The sequence below is a fragment of the Erythrolamprus reginae genome, chromosome 3 (genome assembly GCF_031021105.1).
Source record: "Erythrolamprus reginae isolate rEryReg1 chromosome 3, rEryReg1.hap1, whole genome shotgun sequence".
In the NCBI taxonomy this organism is placed as follows: Eukaryota; Metazoa; Chordata; class Lepidosauria; order Squamata; family Dipsadidae; genus Erythrolamprus; species Erythrolamprus reginae.
The window spans coordinates 43,641,477-43,663,886 of record NC_091952.1 but is presented as its reverse complement, the minus strand read 5'-3'; the positions used below and the strand labels follow the sequence as shown (position 1 = coordinate 43,663,886).

General features: G+C 36.4%; 1 protein-coding gene across 4 annotated transcripts in view; it reads left to right on the top strand.

The window, feature by feature from the left end:
- Nucleotides 1-4,851: 4,851 nt before the first annotated feature.
- LOC139163829 (E3 ubiquitin-protein ligase RNF220) overlaps nucleotides 4,852-22,410 on the top strand; it is an 81,147-nt gene continuing 63,588 nt past the window's right edge. Inside the window, exons 1-4 of one of the 4 annotated variants that reach the window (XM_070745017.1) lie at nucleotides 4,852-5,004; nucleotides 5,679-5,721; nucleotides 11,063-11,184; nucleotides 12,625-12,757. In XM_070745017.1, coding sequence (XP_070601118.1) covers nucleotides 4,966-5,004; nucleotides 5,679-5,721; nucleotides 11,063-11,184; nucleotides 12,625-12,757 — 337 coding nt within the window. In that variant the 5' untranslated portion in view covers nucleotides 4,852-4,965. Of the gene's footprint in view, nucleotides 5,005-5,106; nucleotides 5,536-5,678; nucleotides 5,722-11,062; nucleotides 11,185-12,624; nucleotides 12,758-22,410 lie in introns of those variants that run through there. The other 3 variants (XM_070745019.1, XM_070745020.1, XM_070745018.1) reach the window with 3 other exon arrangements.

Here is a 22,410-nt window from a genome sequence, read left to right as displayed (position 1 = left end):
CAATCCTATCCAGTGGTAAAAATATATCAATTAAAAAGAATCAAGTAAAAGAAATACCCAAACAATATGCTACTTTTCAGAAGATACTAGAAACTTTATATGGACAATCTGGAATTTTGAATATTATCGTAGTAGACGTTATGATGAGGCTATGCATTTCAATATATTTTGATACTAATATAACCTGGCCTTATAATTGAATGTTTAGGAGCAACAAAATTGGGAAGTAGGAAAGTTGATTATAGAATATTTTAGACTGATTAGGAAATTGGAATCTTTCTGTACTATTTGTTATTAAGTGGCTTTAATTTCAATCATTTGAGGAAAAACCCAGAAAAATTAAAATTAAAGATTTTGCAATTTACACATGTACTTTAAAACGCAAGAAAATTAATTTAAGAAATTAATCTAAAATTTTGTACCATGTACTATTTGTTCTAGTAAAGTGAAAAGCAGAATTCAGCTACGGGCAATTTCACCTCGTAACCCTAAACTGTTTGACTATTGTAATATTGCCTGGAAATCAAACAATCTTAAGAAAATGTCATATGGATTTCAAGCTTTGGTTGATCTGTATGACAGTTATCATGTCTCAATTAGTATATTTTCCTATTTTTGCTTATTTCCCACTCATTCCTGAAAAGCAAGAATCAATCCACCAGTGGTTTTGTTCCGGTTCGGACTGGTTCTTAGAACCGGTGGCAGTGGCAGCAGAAGGCTCCACCCACCCTCCCGGGACGCTTCTGTGCATTGCAAACACAAACCAGTGGTGAAATATTTTACAACCCACCACAGAAGCAATCACTTTACTTTCTGAAAAGAGTTGATTCTAAGAACACATGGTTTCTGTTTGCATGAACAAATATCCAACGATCATTGAATAATATTGCTGGAAGACTCTTAGAGGTCATCTTGTCCAACTGCAAAGCAGGAATTGCTTGCCCTTGTTGAGCATTTCTCCAGGGCACTGGGAAATGAGAAAAACTACTTTTTTACAATTCTTGGTATCACTCGAGCTAAAAAAACTCTGTAAAACATTTGTCAACTTCATCCCAATGTGACTGTTGGGAGGGGATCACTTTTTCCCCCATTGTCCTTTCCGTCACTTTTCACAGTTTCACCCTGGTATCCAAAATTAACAAGTGTCATGAGAGAATGAAATGAAATAAAGCAGACAGACCACTGGGCATGGCTTATGATGGCAGAATTGAGAAAACATTGCTTTAGACACACAGCAAGAAAATATATTCATCACAGTAGGCTGGGGATGGGTTGAAGATGATGCTTTGTGTTGCTTTCCTGAAAAAATAATTAGTGGCTCCTCTTTATGCCCTACATCATCACTTAAATTTCTTAATATTGAGTTGAATATTTTACTTGCACTAGGGAAACAGTCTTACTTTTGAAAATGGTATTTTTATTCCATGTCTTTTCATCACATGCTTATAAATTTGAATAGGATTAATGACATGACATTTTTTTCCAAAAAGAACAAAAAAGTCTTCCGGTTAAAAAATTCTTTGCATCTATTTCTCTAACAGAAGAAATCAATTTAGGTCAGGTCATAGAAAATATGGAGCACTCCTATCTCTCACTGTAATAAATTTGAAATGAGAATGCTAAGCATTACACAGAGTCAGGTTATAATATTCCAAACCAGGGAAGGAGGAGTATTGGACAATAAGCAGAAGGAAAATGCATGATGAGAGTACAATTTACTTGAAGAAAAAAATCCATTAAAAATCAGATTTCATTCTTTTTTCTCTAAGCTAAGTTGTAAGTAGTTGAGATGAGGGAGGAGCCCATTGCATCCCAGTTTCAGGATGTAAATGTGTAGCCGGATTACATCCTAACCTTTGTAGAAAGATTCATGCATGGTTTCTTCTAAGTATATAGATATACAATATAAATCTCATTAACATATTATTCAACCATTTTCTCCTGTTTATGCATGTAATCCTTTTTTGCTATCTCTATAGTTTATAAAATATGTGTCTTCATTAGTGATTGGTTAGATTTATGTGACCAGATTTACAGTTAACAGGAATGTCATCCCACACATATAGATGATGTTCATAAACAGAAAATATGCGAAAAAATTATCTATGACAGTCTCTGATTCTGATAATGTTTTGAACTTCCGAAGACAGACCAGTAAATTGTGGTACACTGTGTTCTTAGTGGAGTCACCTATCAAGTACAATATTATCAAATACCTAAACAAGAATTTCAGTGTACTGGAATGAAGTTGCAAGTTAAGATTGTGCTAAAGTGCAAATATCCTTTTCCCTTTCTTTTTTTCCTCTGAATCCCAGTAGGATAATTTACTGTTTCAGTTCTCAAATGCTGTTGTAATATTTATGAAATGCAAAGTTGTCCGTTCATACAACTATTTGTGATGGATGTGTTTGCTATAAATCTTACAAAATCAATGCCTACCTGACATACAGAAGTACAATTAGGCAAAATAAAAGAATAAAGAAATTTTCAAGACTTCTAAACATACAGTATTTATATCTTCCTTTCAACCATACCGTTTGCTTATATCTTTTACTTAATTTCAATTATTTACAGTATCTCTAATTGACTGTAAATATTTAATATAAATCAGATCAGAATTAATACTAATTAAAGTACATTGTTAGGTGTTATTATTACTAGTAGTAGTGCCATTTAAAATTTATGTGCATGATAAGGATTCCGATCTTGAGGATAATATCAGAGTAAACGTAATAATAGAGTAATATTATAATGGATAGAGATTCTTTGCCTAAACCTAAGTCCACATTACTGCCTTCCATGCAGTGTCATATTTGCTGAAAGAAAATATGGGGAAATTCTCTATATTGAATTAATTCAGTGATTTAGGATTTTAAGAAATTCTCAAGGTTTTGATGCTTTGATCAATTTTAATAATAGAATCCTCAGATCAGTAACACTATGACACCTGATAGGCTTTAATATTTGAGAGGCCTTCAATAGCTTTACATTAATATTCTATGTCCTGTATACACTTCTCAGGTATACAGGACATAGTTCCTTCTGTTCTCTTATATAAGAGAATGATGGTGTGTGTGTGTGACATGATAGTAGTGTTCCAATGTTTGAGGGATTGCCCTAGATAGGACAGGGTCAAACAATTGTCCAAAGAACCTGAGGACAGGACAAGAAGTAATGGATGGAAAATTATCAAGGAGAGAACCAGCTAAAACTTGGAAGAAATTTCCTAATAGGGAGAATAGTTGATCAGTGGAACAGCTTGCCTCCAGAAATTGTAGGTGATCCATGGCTGGAAGTTTTTAAGAAGAGATTGGGCAGCCAGTATAGGTTTTCCTGTCTGGGATTCGGCTAGAAGAACTCCAACATCCCTTTTGACTCTGTTACTCCATAGGCTTAACTTTCTTGCAACAATAATTTGGAAATAACACAGCAAAATAATGTCTGACAGCTTTAGTAACATTTGAATTTGAAAATATTTTTATTTGGATATTGGCCTTACTACAAAGAGCTATAATTCACCAGAGCCAATTCCTATTGACTTCAATTGGATTAAACATTTACAAGACATGACCATACAACATATTGATCTTTACTTACTTTAATAAAAGGGCAAATTGCTTATGTATTCAAACTGTGTACTAAATACTATTCTTACTATGTACAAGGATTTTTCAAGATACTCATAAAATGAATATTTTTCTGACAGTGACATTTTTATGATGCATACTACAACATTCTTAAGACTAAAGGAATCTATCATCCAAACAAATCTGGGATGTCATATTAGCAGAGCACCTAGGAGCCACATGATTTTCTTTCTATAGGCAATAAGGACCTAAGGTTGGATTTTGAATGGGTTTTCGTAACTTCAAAGTTGCATTATATCCACTATTCACGCTTATCAGGCATAGTGACATTTTTCAACTGTCATTTATTTTTTTTCTAGAAAATTTTAGTGAGTATAAAGCATCTTTTCTGATTCTTTATAGTTGAAGATTGCACAGTACAGTATGTTCACCCAAGTTATTTAACGTTGGTTTAATGAATTTACAATATGCTAAACCCTAAATCTGAAAATTAAATTTCTGTAGTGTAGTATATGTTTTACATGATTGTGTTTCCATTTGTATGGGGAAGTTGCAGCAAAAACATCATGTTATAGTTGAAAAAAACAGGTTATGACAGTTTTGTGGATTGTGATCAATTTCATTAAATGCATGGACAGCAATCCACATTACATTATTGGTAAAATAGCCAACGCACATATGTATTATGAACATCAATCAGGATGAAAATTACACACTGCCATGCCATTTCCAGTGCTGCCATTAGCAAGGTATTTTTTTTTCCGTTTTATGAAATGTGCATTTATGTCTTGGCCAGTAACCATTCTTTACTTCGTGATCAATACAGGGTCAGGCTAGTGAAACCAGAATATTGGGCATCTGCCAAAGCTGCTGCTACTACAAAAATAGGGTCCAGAGGTCTTTGCAGCATTCTTGATTTAATTAGAGGGAAAAAAGAAAAGAATACTATCGGTGACCATCATCTTTTATAGTGAAGAGGAAAAAAATCCACTGCTTTTCAAAGTACGGACCCAGCGCGCTCTTGTTGAGCGCGTATTTGTTTTTAAGGAGTTGCGTTGAGTCGCAGAGTTGTTAGAAAAGTGCGACGGGGACGACATGATGGGCAAAATACACAATTTCAGGCACCCGGACTGTGTTAACCGGTGTGTTTACAAAAGCCTTCGAGGAACGCGCTCTTATTACTAGGGCAGAAAAGCCCTCAACCGCCTCGCTCTCTCCTCAGCCTCAGTTGCCATGAGAACAACTTCCTCTGAACTCTCACCCCACGTCGGCGACGGCTGGGTCACATGACCGAGGCTAATATGGCGGCGACCGCTGTTGCGGGGAGTTAATTGCAGGTGCCGGGGGTCGTTGCCCGTATCCATTCTCATCCCCGGCCATGCAGAGCGAGAGGAGGGAGCCTGGTGGTCGAGAGGAGGTGCGGACGCGGACCGTTTCTGGGGCCGGAGCCATTTTATTGCTAAGGAAGGGAATAGGTCTTGTTTACATCTAAGGGGAAGCTGGGCCGTCCTTTCTGAGAGGGGGGAGTGGTCTGTTTACATTCTCGGGATAAACTTGCAGAGGCCTCTTTTTATATCGAAAGAAAACGGAACTACGTTAGGAGTTGATGAGGAAACTTAGTAGGCACGTACGGGGCTGGAGTTGCATTTAGAAAAAAGGGGCCAAAATAGACAACTCGTTTGGCAGATCAGTTTGGAGTTTGAGCCAACCTAAGATTAGTGAGGCAGGCAGGGACCCTGGTTACAGCTACTATTACAAACTGAATGCTGTTGATAATGGACAATCTATACACTTTAGAAAAGCAAATGGGCCTGGCAATATCATTTTACAGGAGAGAGTTCTTAAAGTCCAAATATGAAAACATTGAATAAAGGAAGCTGTTGAGAAACTGAATTGTTTGAACTCATATATGGAAAAATAAACCAGAAAGGAAGGTTGAATGAAAGTGGTGTGTATTTTTTAAAAAATATTCTGGGAGTGGGTTCCTTTCAAGAATACTTCTTAAAAGTTGACTGAATCATTCTCTTGGGCTTTTTTCATTAGCAGGGCCCTAATCCTATCTATCTACATTCTTGTGTCTTTTGTTCATAGACTTTTTTGCGAGTAAGGGCAAACAGACAGACCCGGCTGAATGGTGAGTGAGACCTATATTCTTGTCTTTTGTTAGGAATAATAATTTCCAGTATTGGTATCTATTGGGGCTAATGCTCTCTTCCTTTTTAAGGTAGTTTAGTTTAGCAAGTTGTGATCTACAATTTTAAAGCCTTATTTTAAAGTGTTGCCAACCTATTTTTGTTTCTTTGAATCTTTCCTAAATTCTTACCATCAGTACTGGATACTGTTTCAAATGAGATTCTACTTAGAGCCATGTATATTTTAAAAAATACTGTCCTTATTTCATGTTTTTCTTCTGGTAGTTCTTCATATGTGCTGTTCTTCAATTTCCCATCAATTTCCTAGTGCCTGTGGGTGTAATCTCCTGTGCCCAATCACTAGTATTTTGTAGAGAATCAAGATTAACTTTTAATTTGACTTCCACATATTTAATTCCTCAGATTATTTGCCCTTATAAGGAAACCACAGATAACAATATTTGCATGCAGTCATTTTTTTCAGCTTTTAGCACTGAGATTTTTAGTCAGATTAAAATATTAATACTATGAAATCTGAGTGTTTTAAAACAAAAATTACCTTTTCAAAGCTGTAATCTTTAATTCTATTTGTCAGTACTTATTTTAATCAAAAGCAAATATACTGAAATCTCAGACTTTCAAATTATAAAGTATTCTAAAATTGCAAGAAAAGAATATTTTATTATGAATTCAAAATTACTAGGCAGGTGCAAGGTCGTAAGATATATGTTAGTGGTATTTACAGCATTATAAGAGTGAACTCTTGAATTAAGATTAATAAACACCATGCACTGCATTGAGAATACATATAATCTCTGTTTTACATTCATAAACTGCAGTACAATATCTATTGAATACCACTGGCATATGATTAATGAATATACTATTGTAACATTTCATATATTGATCATCTCACAGATATTCCTTGCGGCATCTGGTGCTGTTATTGGAAAATGCCTAGTGCCAAAACACAAATATTTTTCTAAGACTTTTTAAGCAAATCAGTTCTTGCTGGGTATATTGGCTTCATTGATATATGATATTAATCAAAGGCTTCTTGAGCTTTGGTGCTATACAGCAATCCAGATTTTAAAATAAAAGGTGATTTGGAGCCTATTTGGGTATTGTACATACCCTGTATTTACCAACAACTTTAAAAATATCTTTCTGGCTTTTAATGACAGCTTTGAAATAAGGAATTGCTAACAATTGCCATTTATGCATTCACATGTATTCCAAATGGCCCAAATCTCCCCCAAATAATTCATCATAAAACTATTTTATAATAAAATACTACCATCTTTCACTGCCAAATTGTATCGATTGGATTAGTATGCGTGATTGGTTTGATTTGTAAGTGTGTACTATGGGATTTTATTGATTATAATTTTAGAGTGTTTAATTTTAATATTGACTTCTTACTATTATATTGTATTGTTTTTATATTGTTGTAAGCCTTCCTGAGTCCTAAGGGATTGGGCGGCATAGAAGTCAAATAAATAATAATACGTATAATAATGTAAAACGAAAAAGTAAACCCTGAGATTCATTAACCTATAATTCCAGAAAGTTAACTGCACATAGACACACTTTCTTTGTAGTTGTCCCAGCCTTGAAATATCCTTCTACCTGAAATGTGTTGAATCACTATCCTTTGAGCCTTGCAGAAAACTGTAAACACCTGGCTTTTCACTCAAACATTGACCTAGAATGAGAGTTGAGTCAAGAGATTGATTGGTCTGATGCCTATTAAAAGGGGAGGGGGAAGAATTTCTGTTTTTACCAGTTATGAGCTGAGTGGGATCATTATATGAACTAGACAGTCATATAAATTCTTTAAATAATGATATACACATTAATCCTGAAAACAATTCCGTCAATTCACTTCCAAGGATGAATTGAATACAATTCTTAACTATACCAATCTGAATATGCAGAAGAAATGGTACTATCTGAGCAAGCATTGATTAATGGACAAGCAAAATTGAGTTAGAAGCTAATAATTGATAGTTAAGTTAGTAGACTAAAAAAAGACATGCTGGGGTTTTCTTTTCAATAGAGTACTCAACTTAGGTAGAATGTGAAATTTACAAACTTGGACTTCATTGTGTAAATTATTACCTAGATCCATGATGATGGCCGTGCCTGTTTGTGTTATAGGCTTCTGGTGCACATATGCACATGACTATCAGCTGTCCTTTCCACACGCAGCAGTGCCAAAACCTGGGGTGTGCACACACACTGTCCAGCTGATTGTCAGGTGCGCATGTGCCCCAGAACTTGGAAGCTTGGCTTTTCCGGAGCGTGATTCCGACAAGCGCATACATGCACGCACGGCATTCCTGCAAATGCGAAAAAAGTTCACCATCACTGACCTAGATTATGGAACATAAGTAGGTGTGATTCCAGGCTTCCCAGCAATATAAAAAATATCTAATACATACAAAATAAGACCCTGCAAAACAATGAAAAATAGGGAAAACAAAGGCAGAATATGAAAAGGAGTGGAACCTGGCTCCTAGCTTTTCCTACATAAATATTCTCTTGGGCACATTCACATAACTGCTTTAGTACAAGAGCCCTTCTAAGACACTCCAAAGTAAAAACTACAGATAAACCAGAACAAGTACATGAGATAGTGTAAATTAAGACTTAAGTCTGAAGTTGTACTGTTCAGATTAAAAAAGCAAAGCTTGTCATAGTTGTGTACTTTGGTATAGAAAAGGAAGCAATGCATGTGTTTGAAATATTTTTGTAGCTGTTTGGATCCATGTCAAAGAAGGCATGTTTTTTTTTTTAAGTTACTATCAACAACACTCTGGTTCATCAAATAAGTCCAGTGGCAGAATTGTTATTGTAATGCTAATACTGATTTCCCTATGCCCTGGTTATTTAAGCAAAATAAATCTAATAATTTAAAATGTCTTGTGCATCTTAAAACTATCAAACTTTCTTTTATTGTATCTATTTCATTGATATAGTAAAGTCTCTTACAGACTTTATATTCTAACCTGTTTTGAATCATAACTGATAGTTTTTTTGTTGTTTTCTTCAGGCTTATTCTTAAAAAAAACAACTTTGGCTTAAACATTAGGAAAAAATCAACCAAGCCCTTCCCTTTGCTCCTGTGACAAGAGTACAGGAGAGAAGGATTAGTGAGCTAATTAGAAATGATTTCATCTATCAGCACTAATTAACAATACTGTGGTCTCACTTGTGTGTTCTTTTGAGCTGTTCTCCTTTGGGACATCTCAGCAATTGCCCCCCTTCCTCTGGGGCTACTCCATCCTTCCTATGCTGATTAGAAGTGATAGCAGAGCTTTATAGCAGCAATTGGAAATTCCACTCGCTCCTTTTCCCCCCCAAACAGCCTCAGTTCTTCCTTCTCATTCCTGAATTCCGCCATCAAGCTATTGCTAACTTTTTTGTTATCTTCCTTTTGCTGTATTTAATGTTTGGCTTCTGCCTCTCTAATTTTATGGGCAAGAGCATTTTTTTGTTTGCAATAGCTGTTTCGTTTTTTAAAGTTGTCTCCACCATTGACAATGCATAATAATAATAATAATTAATAATAATAATAATAATGTAGTCTTATTTTCTGAATTGTATCAAACATTCATCAGCCTAGCAAAAATCAATCCCTTTACATTACCTGTACATCACGCTTGCATATAAATAATAAACTAATTATTTATAATAACTAATAATCCAGCAACATGAAAATGGGCCAAATAAGCTTTGCAAATACAGTGATCCCCCGAGTTTCGCGATCTCGATCTTTGCGAAACGCTATATCGCGATTTTTGCACCCGATGACGTCACTCCCTTCCTTTCTCATCTTTCTTTCTCTCTCTCTTTCTCTATCTTGCTTCTTCCTCTCTCACACTCTCTTCCTCCCTCTCTCATCTCTTTCTTTCCTTCTCTCTCTTTCTCTATCTCTCCCCCTCTTGCTCTCGAGCGGCGGGCGGCACCCAGGGAAGGTTCCTTCGGCCGCCCACCAGCTGATCTGCTCGGCAGCACAGTAGCAGTGAGGACCCGAAGATGGGGTTTCCCCTTTGCATGGGCAACGGGGAAACCCCATCTTCGGCTCCTCGCTGCTACTGCACTGCCGAGCAGATCAGCTGGTGGGCGGTCGAAGGAACCTTCCCTGGGTCTTCAACTCCCAGAGCGGCGGACAAGCGGCGGCCGGACAAGCGGAAAAGCGGGCGGAAAAGCGGCGGCCGGAAAAGCGGCGGACAAGCGGGCAGGCAGGCGGCTCCTCAGCTGCTGGGTCTTCCCAGGTGCGGAAGTAAAAACACCATCTGCGCATGCGCGGCCATGGAAAAAGGCACGCATGCGCAGATGGTATTTTTACTTCCGCACCACTACATCCCGAAAAATCGATTATCGCGAGGGGTCTTGGAACGGAACCCTCGCGATAATCGGGGGATCACTGTAGTTGGAATCCAATTTAATTGACATTAGTATTTTTAACTGTTTTACAATTTCTCCAATCATAAAATATCCCCACTGTTTGAATACTGATAAATATGTTTCAGCTATAATAATTATTCCCCCTTCAAAGCAGGTCCACAATTTATAACTTTTTACCTCCGTATTTGCAAAATTACTATACAACATTAAAAACAATCCCAAATATAGGAATTGACTCAATTTTATGTCTTTTTTCCCAACTGTCGTTAAACAATTCACCATAGTCATCAAGCGAACCACTATGGGACATTTTCACCCAAACCCAGAAATGAACACTGAGAATTTTTTGTCTGACTTCTACTATTTGTCTTATTTAATCTTGTATTAAGCATGCATCCTTAAAATTTGTCCATTTTGCAACCAAATTTCACTTTTAAACTTGGTGTTTTGGGGGTTAAGGTTAGCAGTATAAGCAACACCTTGCTTACAATAGTTTGCAAAAGGTTCCATAATAAAATATTCTGAAATAAATAAATCTTGTTGGGCACCTTGAAGACAAAACAATTTCTGATGACGTATTCTGGTGTGAATTCAGAAGCTCTGTGCTTCAATTAATTTTCCCACTTTGAAGCAACTCAAAGGGGTTTTTTTACTAGAAGGGTGCAATGCTAAAATAATTATAGAATTAAGCATGATTTGTTGAAGAGAAGGAATTTGATTTCTGTTTGACCATGCCACAAAGAGGGAAAGATGAAGAGGCTTAAGTTTAGAGTGCTTAACCCTGTGTGGTACTTTCTTTCTAATTGTGTTGGTATTTGCCCCTTGCACGGAGTGGATATGAATACCATTGACATTGGAGAGCGGATGGGCTAATCTTATTACATGTGTAACCTGTTGTACTTTTCTTCTATCTCTGCTTTCCTTGAACAGCTCGGATTGGGAAAATGAAAAGGAGGAAGCAAGACGAAGGACAGGTATGTCCCCTCTGCAGCCAGCCTCTCTCAGGATCCGAGGAGGAGAGGAGTGGGCATGTCGAACAATGCCTTGCAAAGGTAGAAATGCTAAGGAAACCCTTGCTGCCTCTCCTTTCTTTCTTACTACACTCTCTGCTATGCCTGATATCTGGATAGAAATCGAAGACCTGAGACTTGAATGTTCCTTTGCAGATCCACTTGATTACTTGGCTTATCATTTTGGCAGTCTTGTTATGTTACGGCCAATCTTCCTAGTCTTTCAAATGAGAATGGATTGTAGTCTCCATTGCTATTACAGTAGCAGTGGCAGTCCGCACCCTCCCCAGCAATACAGAGATTGAGTCACTGAAATGCAATGAGAAAATGGCTAGATTTTTGCTATAGCCCTCCCTTTTTAGGTCGGTGGATTAGGATTTGGGAGAATTCAGTTATCGTCCTTAAAAGCAGGGAGCCCTCCAAAATTAGGATATGACCTAAGGATGCCTCTATATCGTTGAGCACCTTCCTATTGCCCTACAGAAGTGTAGGAGGAAATATTTTTTAATTTTCTTGTGCCATTTATAGCATTTGTTAGGGTGCTCAGTAATTTCCTGCTGGAGTATAGCCTGTCATTCAAACCATGGCCTGGTGTTTTTACAGTCGGTGATATTATTGATGTGGCTATTTTTGATTAATGAATTAAATCATGTCTTCAAAATCAGCCACCTGACTTTCATCCTTACAATTTAGTATATAAAGCATTGGAGTATTTGTTTATTTATTTATTATAAATTTCTAAGCTGTCCAATTCCTCGCGGACTCTGGGCCGCGTACAACTGTTTAAAACAATCAGAACAAAAGTAGCCACACACATAAATAATTGTGATAGCAATTTATGCAGATAGTACTTGCATATGATAACTATCACAAATAATGCTAAAGCTTTACCCAGAATGATAAATAGTTAAAGCTTCAATTTTTTGCTTTTCCAAACTTTCTCATTTTATTGGATTTTTTTTCATATGGTATACAATGCTAAAATAAGGTTGGGGGTGTTTGGAAGAGGGGGGGTTTAATGCCGGATTTGATGATAGCTCGGATTGATTCATTTAAGCAAAAGATTACAATCTGTATTATCATTGTATTTCAGTTATTTATAGTCAAATTCTTTCTGTAGTGCGATGGACATTTTTATTTTTCTTCCTTGCTAAAACTTCCTTGCTAAAACCTCTTTCATCAAATACAATATTAGTCAGAAAATTCTCAATTCAAATTCCAATTTGACAATTTGTTGGGTGGCTTAAGATAATATTAGACATTATTTTAAAAATCTACTAGCTTTGATTTCATAGTTCTTTAAACTATTTTTTTCCTTGGAACTCTCAGAATTTTAAAACAACACACTGTAACATTTTGCCATTGCTCGTAAGCAGTTTAACCTTGCAAAATTCTCCATAATTTACCTCAGCATCCCTACTAGGATGAATATTATCTATTTTCCAAGATACTAAAAAGGTGCTTAATGTTTTATTTACTCAGAGGGAAGGGTCCTGCATGATGGAGGATGACCCTGTTGACATTGAGAACGAGAACGGTAATCGCTTTGAGGAATATGAATGGTGTGGGCAGAAGAGAATACGTGCTACCACCCTCTTGGAAGGGGGGTTCAGAGGTAAATTTCCCTTCTTAGTTCTTAAAGCTAAATTACTTGATATAAGGGGGGGTTGATATTATTAAATGTTGTACTATTGATAAATACAGTCAGAAGCTGTAAAATGCATCTGTTTTCACTGTACATTGAAACTTGTATTTTTGCTAGCATAAAAAAAAAAAATTGTACCTATGAAAATAAAATTAAATAGTTGGAATTACAAATATTACGGTAATATTGAGATAGCCATCAGTTAAAATTAGAAAGATATTGCCAAATGCCAGTCAATTTCAATGATACTCTGCATTTTTAAATATTACAAAAAATAGCATAGTAAATAGCTCCAATCTACAATGACAAAAGCAACTTTTATCAGCTTCTGTTGATGTATGGAAGTTGACAACTAAGTCACCTGCGTAAAATATTAAAGGTCCAGTTATGCATTTATCACTCTATCTTTTTTAAGTCTGATAAATGACAATTCACCAACCTGCCATACACCTCCAGCACTCCAGCCCCGAGGGTTTCCAGACAAACACATCTTATTTTTCCTCTTTCTCTTCCTTCCCCTGTGACAGGAAAAATGGCTACAAAGGAGTGAATGAGTTATGGTGAAATGTGACCTTTGTGAGTTTTATTGGTGAATGTAATTTTAACTGTGCACCTGGCTCCTTTCTTCTACTCAGCCTTTTGCTCTATGTCAGGATTCACTAAACTGATTGAGACCCTTGTGATTCTGTGGAAAACGTTGCATCTTTCCAAGCAGGAAAACTGATATATTTCTCCATCAAAGTTAAAGTTTGCAACTTGTCGTGTGTAATAATTTGCATTTTAATTTAAAATATGAGAATAAAATCACATGGGTGCAAATAAGTTTCAAAATTGAAACAATTTATTTAGGGTTATAAAGGATACTTCTAGACAACTATTCCTAGCCAGAATGATGCCAAAATGATGAAACATGAGTAGTGATATCATAATATAAACTTTTGTATATGTATTGCAGTATTGTATGTAAGGGACACCATGATGTGTGGTTCACTTCCCCTTCCTCATCTTTCCCAGCCTCTTCCTATGGATATCTATGATGGTGTTCTCTTTCTCAGGTTTCCATCATAATTTTCTGTGTGAATAAATCATAGCTAAAGCAGATGGGTCAGAGATCAACTATTTCTTTTGGAGTGTTCATGTGTTCTTATGCAGTAATCTAATGATTTATTCTTGTCAGATATCCTGGTGTTATTTTATGCAGCACAATAAACCAGCATTGGTAAATCTTCCCATCAAATTTTTTGTCACATCTCATGGATTTCCTGTATCAGCTTCAGGCTTTACTACCCCAAATGGCTGGCATGTTTCCTCTTCGCGTTGGGTAGACCAGGCCGAATTGATGCGGGCTTACCGCTTACATTTTCCAGGATGGCCCCATGGGCTGCATTCAGCCTGCGGGCCTTGGCTTTGATTCCCCTGGTGTAGAACATTTAATAAGATAATTTAAGTTGCATTGGTGTAATTTAGAAATTTTAATTAGAGCAATTTTCCATGCTATTTTTATCTTTTTCAAATAGGCTCTTATATTAATGGATTAAGGAGACAGTAATAGTACCGAGGTTTTTACTTAAGACATAAGTTGCTGTTAAAACATATAATTGCAAAACTCTTGAACTGGATATTCTTAGATACTTTTAAAGAGTGAAAACCTATGTTTATATCCCACTGTTAAAAGAACATTAATATCTTAACTGATTTAAACCTGATCCCCCCCCCCCCAAATATTTCTTTGTGATGGTTTATATCGGCTGGATTCCCAGGGGGGTTAATGTGCATTCAAGAACAATAAGGGAATCTCAATCCAAATACTTTGTGTAAGTTGAAGAGAGTGAAGACAGCCCCTCCTTAATGGTTTTCAAAGTATATGGTACCAGTAGATGCAGATAGCAGAGTGCTTCAGTTTGGCAAGATTCTGTCTATACATGTGGATCAATAAAAAGCACAGCTTGGAAGAATTATGTGTCTTCCTTGTCACAAATCTCACAAAACCTGACATTTTAGTACTATAGTTTACACTTTGTGTTAAGCTATAATTGATTTAAATTGTGATTTGCTGATGACTAGAATTCACTTAGAATGGTGAGAAATCCAAATATGTGCCTTACTATTAAAACAAACCATGGTTTAGCAAAACATGTGAACCTATCAGTCATGATCAATATAAATATTATGGTATAGTTAGGTGGTCTGCAAGGCTGAAACTTGTATTTCATACAAGCAGACTTGTTAGTGAATATCAGTTCATGCAGTTTATGAATTTCCTTTATCATATTATCTTACTATTTTCACAATCTTGGTAGGTTAGTGCCATCTATTTGGTTCCCCCCTTTTTTGTTTAGCTCAATATTTCCTAAAATTCTGATAGTGAGGTACATTTTTTGATTTTAAAATGGTAATAATTGTCTTACTATACGTACGCAAACACAAAGACTTATTTAGGTAAAAATCTGTGGTTGTGTAGAGGGCAGCTGTTGTTCTCCTTGCAAGTGAAATTCACTCCTCTTCCAGTTGGAGTCTTAGTTCTCCTGTAGCAGCAAATACTATCCTTTGATGAAGGATGCAAATTTTTCATGCTCCAAAAGCTTGGTGTAGGGATCCCAGTCAGTGGAACCAATGTACCTATTGGACTTCTATATCTGCTAGGTCTTGTGGAAGGTTATCTTCTATTATCTGTCTAAAGTTCCATATGGTGTTTGCTCCAGAACTGAGTTTTTATTGTCTTAATTTATAGTCCTAGTATTTATAGCATTCCTCAGTAGTTTTCAAGAACGGCTGCTCATTTTCGTTAAGTGTTTCCACTGTGAGGTTATCCTTTTAAAGAATTACAGAGTGGGGCTCAAAAATGTTTTTCCCCCCCTTTGAAAGCTTAGCATTTTTTAACATGTCTGCTATTTGAAAGAGTGAGTGGGAGGGAGAACGGGTGACAAAAGTGCTTTATCTGAAAAGAATCATATTGGCTTTGTGCTGATAGAGGTTGCTGTCATCTCTTAAATGGCTTAGCGCAGTCAAAAGGCGAGCGGACTTAAAACAGTGTCTTACATGAGGATCGATGGAGGAAACATGATGGTGGTAACTGTGAGGGAAAAAAGGGTGAAGGCAGGAGAGATAACAGTAATTGCAAGGAAAGAGCTGGAAGCAGTTTTATGGATGTGGTTTTTTCTCTTTCTTTCTTTCTTTCTTTCTTTCTTTCCTTTCCTCCCTCCCTCCTTTCTTTCTTTCTTTCTTTTATTTTTTTGGCAAGCAACCTGTCTTGAAAGGGCCTGGTTGTTTCCCAGAATGTGGCTGCTTCTGTGTATCTAATCCCCCAACAACCCTCCCTTGTTGCCACAATTGAGCTATTTCATTCAAGGCCTACAAGGTTATCTTTCTGGATATGTCAGTATCACTTTTATGAGAGTTTTGGTCAAACAGCATCTTGTGTCATTCCTTTAGCCAAAGTAAGCAAATGGGGAGGGAGCGGTATTTCCGAATGGCACAGGAGAAGAGACATCTACCGCTGGGAGGGTGGGGGGAACGGTGTGTCAGTTTATCGATTGCACCGTAGCCAGGAGAGCTGCAGGCATAGCTCCGTGGGCACGAGCAGCCACACTCCTAATGTGATTGAAAGGCAGTTAAAATGGCGGTGACCTTTTCAGGGGGAATTAGATTGCCTGCCAAGAGTGGTTAGAGGGAGTGATAACGCCAGCTTGAGGAAGCTGTCCAGGCAACTTCAGAGAAAGAGAGGGAGACAGACAGACAGGAAAAAGCAAGCCAGCAACGTCCCATTTAAGGTCTGAGCTCTGCTGTCTGATAGAGCTGAGATTGCTACCCCCCTCCAGATATGAAAGGGTTGGAAAATGTAGTTAAGTTGTCTTTCTTTGCCATTCCCATACTAAATCTATAAGTATGACAACTAATGGTCAACTCTCTGTTCGCTTGACATTCTTGGCAGTTTCACTGGCTTTGAAATATTCATTAAAGCAATATGTAAGGTTTTAAAAGACTGATTATCAGAAAACTAAGATGAATTCTGCAAGATCTTTTCTTTATGAGCAACCTTGGGAGTTGAGCGGCATACAAATCCAAATAATAAGATAAATAAATAAGCCTAGTATAACCTGGCATGTTAGCTTGAAGGTGCTGCTAATGCTGCTAACAAAGAAGCCTTACCTTTCTTGGTATACCATCTTTCTTTGCAGGAAGGAGTACTAGCCTACAAGAAGCCTATTAACTTGTACAGTATGTCTCTGAATTCCACATAGGACAGCTAGGAAAAGAGTTACCCTTTATGTCTTTCCCTAGTTTTTCTTGGTTCCCAGATGTTGAACTCAGTGGACTGATAATCCGATCAGCAGGCAGCTTCTTAATTTGCCAAGTGAAAGACCAGCACAGAACCCTAATTTTCTGCAACAGCAGAATTTTTTTTCATGGTTTTATCTGCACTTGTTATGACTGTTGGAGAATCAGACTGATTAAAATATAAATGCCAGGCATTTCCAGCAGATGGCTGTCATCCAATTGGTGGTTTGCAGCTAATTGAAATGTTTTTTGGTGTAGGCACTGATGTCACAGGATGCTTGCTGCAAAATAAAGTGCTTAAGTGGCATCAGCTATAGCAATTTTTCCTTGTGGATGTGTATAGGAACTAAAAGCTTTGTAAATACTGTACTGTATTAGAAAACGTAGAGATCTCTCCCTGTAATGCAGGAAACACCATCATGACAAGTTCAATATAAGCATCTGATTTTGTCCTGCCGATATGAGAATAGATTTTTGCCTGCCCTTTCTCATTTTTCTAAGATAAAGGCATGAAGAAATAATATGTTCCTGTACCTTATAATTTATGCCAAATTTGTGGGGGGTATCCTTTTTTATCTCTGGAACTTCAAAAGAAAGAAAAATGGCTTTGCAGACTGTTATATATAAAGCTATGTGGCCTGTGTCTGCTTTTATTAATTTCTGATTCTATTAATTTGTAATGTGTTATCTTGTGACTGGTTGCCTAGTGACCATTCAGAGTTACAACAAACACCAACAAAGTTATTTAACACCCAGATTCAAAGTTATGGCATTTACAATCATTTGCACAATCTCATAAGAACATAAGAAGAGCTGTGCTGAATCGGGCCAAAGCCCATCAAGTCCAACATTCTGTGGTCCACCAATTGTCCATGGGGATCTTGAGCAAATAGAGAAGGCAAACCCCTCCTTTTCCCTTGACCCCCAACAAATGGTACCCAAGGGAATCCTGCCTGCCTCAACCAACAACCAACTAATCTCATGGTCATAGGATTGCTATTTACAATGTTTTTGCAGGATATCAGTGTTTGCTTCTGGTCTCTGGCAAAAATACCCCATAGTAAATGATCGTTCACTTAACAACATGGCATTCATTTAACAATTGCTGCAAAAAAAGGTCATAAAATCATGTGCAGTGACTCACTTAAAGACTATCATGACAATTTGATGACTGCCTATAGTTGAATTTTTTAAAGTTGTATTGCTATTTAAGATCATATCAAAGAGTGCTGGCCAGTGATATTCCTGAAAGTTATAAGGACATTTCAGGTGACCACTAAGGAAAGAAAAGGAATCTCTAATATGTACAGATCCTTTCAATACATCTGTAATTAATTCTTGATATTCATATTCTCAATTGACCTACTTTCAATTTGACACTTGGAAATGAGGTTGAAAGAATGTCAGCAGAGGAACTTAAGATAGCTTCTTAATTCCTTAATTACTTTTCTTTCAAGTTAAAAAGATTTCTTACTGAGGGACTATTGCTCAAATTCAGTGCTTGTTTTTGTCTACAATTGGTTTTTAATTATTTTCATTTTTAACGTTTACAGCTGATAATCTAGAATACAACTAACAAAAAGCCACTTAAAACAAATCTTGTAATTTTCTGCCTTTACAGATTCTTGTAATCCTCGTGATGTACAAATATGCTTATTTTTGTCTACAATTGTTTTTTTTATTTTATTTTTATCTTCAATTGGTACTTGGGGGTTTTTTTTCCTTATGTGTCTGAGAGAATAAATAAAAAAACCCTGTCAAGTTCAATTTTATCCTCTCTGAAATAATTCTAATGTGTGATTGTTTGCATATTTATCATTAAAATTATATATAAAGCTAAATATTTCCCTTACTATATAATATATGTTGAATTAGTTATATACCTCAAGATGACTTATCTTGTTTAAGAGCTATTTAGGAATCAGATACCTTGCAGCTATGTTCTACATCATTTTTACCTATCTACTTTGTGGTGCATTGAGGTGAATTGTGTGGATTGTATTTTAATTTTTTATATATATTTTCCAGAAAAATAAGGGGGGAAATCATGCACCAAGAAACTATATGTCTACATAGGCAATAAATTGAATTGAAATACTTAGCTATGTACATTTTGTATAATTAATTTTATACTTGAAACAGAATTTAAAGTCGGGAATTTTTATAAGCATTAATGAATAAAATATGTTAATTTCCCACAATATTGCACAAGTGACTTTTGAATAAATAAAACACATTTTGAAAGAAATCAAGATGATCATTCCTTAATTGCACAGGAAGCAGAATAAATAATCCAGAAAATGGAGATATAAATATGACTGAAATTTACTTTGCCTGAGGAACACTTTGTTTTCCATTGAATATAGTGGTGCAGTTCTTCAATAATGTGTAATGAGATGTTTTGTTGCCTTTCTTGGCAAATATTTTGGAGGATTCACTATGTGTATTACTCTTCTGTGTCCTCCTTAACAAGTAGAAAAAGTGTGAAAAGTGACTTCACGAAATGAGGAAATGTCTTATAGTCAGCCTTTATATAAACAGCATACTCTTCAAGTAAACTAGGTGTTGAACTTAATATTACCAGATTCTATCTGTCCATAAAAAGATATTTTTTCATTAAAGTTAAGTGCTATTGCTAACATGTTGTAAGCCGCCCTGAGTCTAAGGAGAAGGGCGGCATAAAAATTGAATGAATGAATGAATAAATAAATAAATAAATGTGGCATTTTATTATTATGAAATCTTTGTGGGGAAGGTTAGATGAAGATTCAATGATTTGTTTAGAGTTAACCAGAATATTTTACATCATGTAGTGATTTGAGCTACAATGCCCTATGTGATAATTTTATGATTTCTAGAAATTTAATAGAATAATTAAACACACCTTTTTGATAAATAATTTAGGTTTTGAAGTAGCAGATAAGTATAAAAAGCAGAACTTTACTCTAAACTTATTCAGCATTCCGATATGATGTCTGCATTTTCCATAGCAAAGATGATCATTTATGCTTTATCAGTTCATTGGTTTTCCACATCAGTAGTTCCCTGCATGTACTAAGTTGAGGGGGGGGGAGTTTCCCCCCTGATGTTTTAATTTTGCACTATATAGAAAATCATTTTTGTTTTACTTAGTGAAGTTTTGTTCTTTTTTTAAAAAAAATCACTGTTTAGTGATTGAGATTGGTCTAAATAAATACAGTATTCCCTTTCCACTTCAAAACATTTAGCACTAAAAATTGAGATTGGGATATTGTTGCCAACTTTGGATTTAGATACTTTCATAATCATAATTCAACTGTTATCAAATTCAATCAAATAGTAATGAAAACAGGAGCAAGAGGTTGAGCTAGATGACCTCTGTGATCTCTTTAAACTCTTGTTCTAGCAGCAAAAAAGAGTTGTAGAGGAATGGCTTAAAACCCTAACCGCAACTTTAAAGTCATTCCATGCTGGAAATTGAGATAATCCACTTTGTATATTTTATTTGTTGCTAAACTGGTAAAAGATGTTTAACTACATTTGGCATTTGCAGCATTCTTGCTGTAATTGTCTATGCACACACTCCTATTTCCAGTATGAAGGTTGCAGTTTCTAATTCAGTTTATTTTTCCCTCTGGCCATCTGCCTTGAACACAGCCTCTCTCCTGGGTTTGGAAGTTGCCTTTCAACCACATCTGCAAAAATATTGATCGAGGATATTTTAATGACATTTTAAAATGCAGTTGTTATGCTCGGACAGTATTTCTTTATTTTTTTATTTTTTTTGGTATCCTGTTTCCCCAATGTGGTTCCTCAATGACTTGAAACTGCTACTTGTCTTCGCATGTCGTCTCTTGCACCAGGCGGTGAAATGCATTATTGAATAGTGCCCAGAAGGTGATTAATTGCATTTGACACACGCCAACTCCTTGCCTCCACACTGGATAATTGCATTGTCAACTATTCAGCAAAGTGGCAGGTGACACTGTTGCCAAATTGATTGTCTTAGCATTGAAGCTCCTAAGACTGTCAGCTTTCCAATCGATAGCGTTTACACAAGACACCGTGACTGCATCTGTAACTAATTTCAGTTTGAAACTGGCAAGACAGTGAGCTGCTCCTATTTTCTGGCTTCATGTATTTAGTCACTTGTTTCCTCTACTTGTACTGCAGACTTTATCTCAACTCTCTGCCACTTCTTTCTTGGGAAGTGAATTCCTTTTTTTATTCTAGCATAACAGGTAATGAAATCAATGCTATGTGCTGCTGACTCAAAATCAGGAAGTATTACTCCAGCTGGCCTCAGTCTTTACACTCAGTTGCTTCATTAGTTGATTAATTACTATTTTTCTTTCATCTTCAGGACTTTGTTGACGTTTAGTTTACAGTGAGTATAAAAGCTTGTTCTATGAAATGAAGAGCCATAGTCTTTCAAGCAAGTTTGAATGCCCAGTGCTGCCACTGCTTTGGATTGCTTACCAAGCTTTCTGTTTCATGCTCTGCTGCTTTAGAAAAATCCTCCTCTCAGCTTTTCTATCCTCTCTATTATTGGCAGAAATGCAATGCAACCTGATCTCTGTCAGTGTTGCTTATTGATCCAGTGATGTGACCCTCTTTAGTAATTCAAGATTACTCTAATTCCATCTTTCCTTTTTTTTCTTTTTTCTTTTCCTCATGGGAAGAGTGAGACATTTTTATGGAAATTTCACCAGTAGCTTTTGCTTACAAATTTCTTTTAGGATGATAGTCTGCTCCAAAACAAGCACAGAACTGTTTTGAGTTGTCTGTGAGTAAATGTTAGGTTGGGACAGGACTGGAAGAATTGCCATTTATCTATCTATCTATCTATCTATCTATCTATCTATCTATCTATCTATCTATCTATCTATCTATATGCCGCCCTACTTAGACTAAGGGCTGCTTACAACATGTTAGCAATAGCACTTTTTTTAAACAGAGTCAGCCTATTGCCCCCACAATCCGGGTCCTCATTTTACCCACCTTGGAAGGATGGAAGGGCTGAGTCAACCTTGAGCCGGTGATGAGATTTGAACTGCTGACTTACAGATCTACAGTCAGCTTTAGTGGCCTGCAGTACAGCACTCTACCTGCTGCGCCACCCCGGCTCTTTTCCATTGCAGTTTGGATATGGGATTCTCTCTTCAGATGGACCCAAAGTGAGATGGAGGCACAAAAGAGCCTTATGCCTTTCTGTTACCAAAGATTTAGCTTAGAGGAATTGTCCACTATTGAGGACCTATCTACTTTTTCTTTTAAATGTTTAGATCCAGTCTAGCAGTTGCATTCAGTTAGGAAAAAGTAGACTTTCCTGTCCGTCTCTGGTTAAGTTGATTTTCAATGGTGCC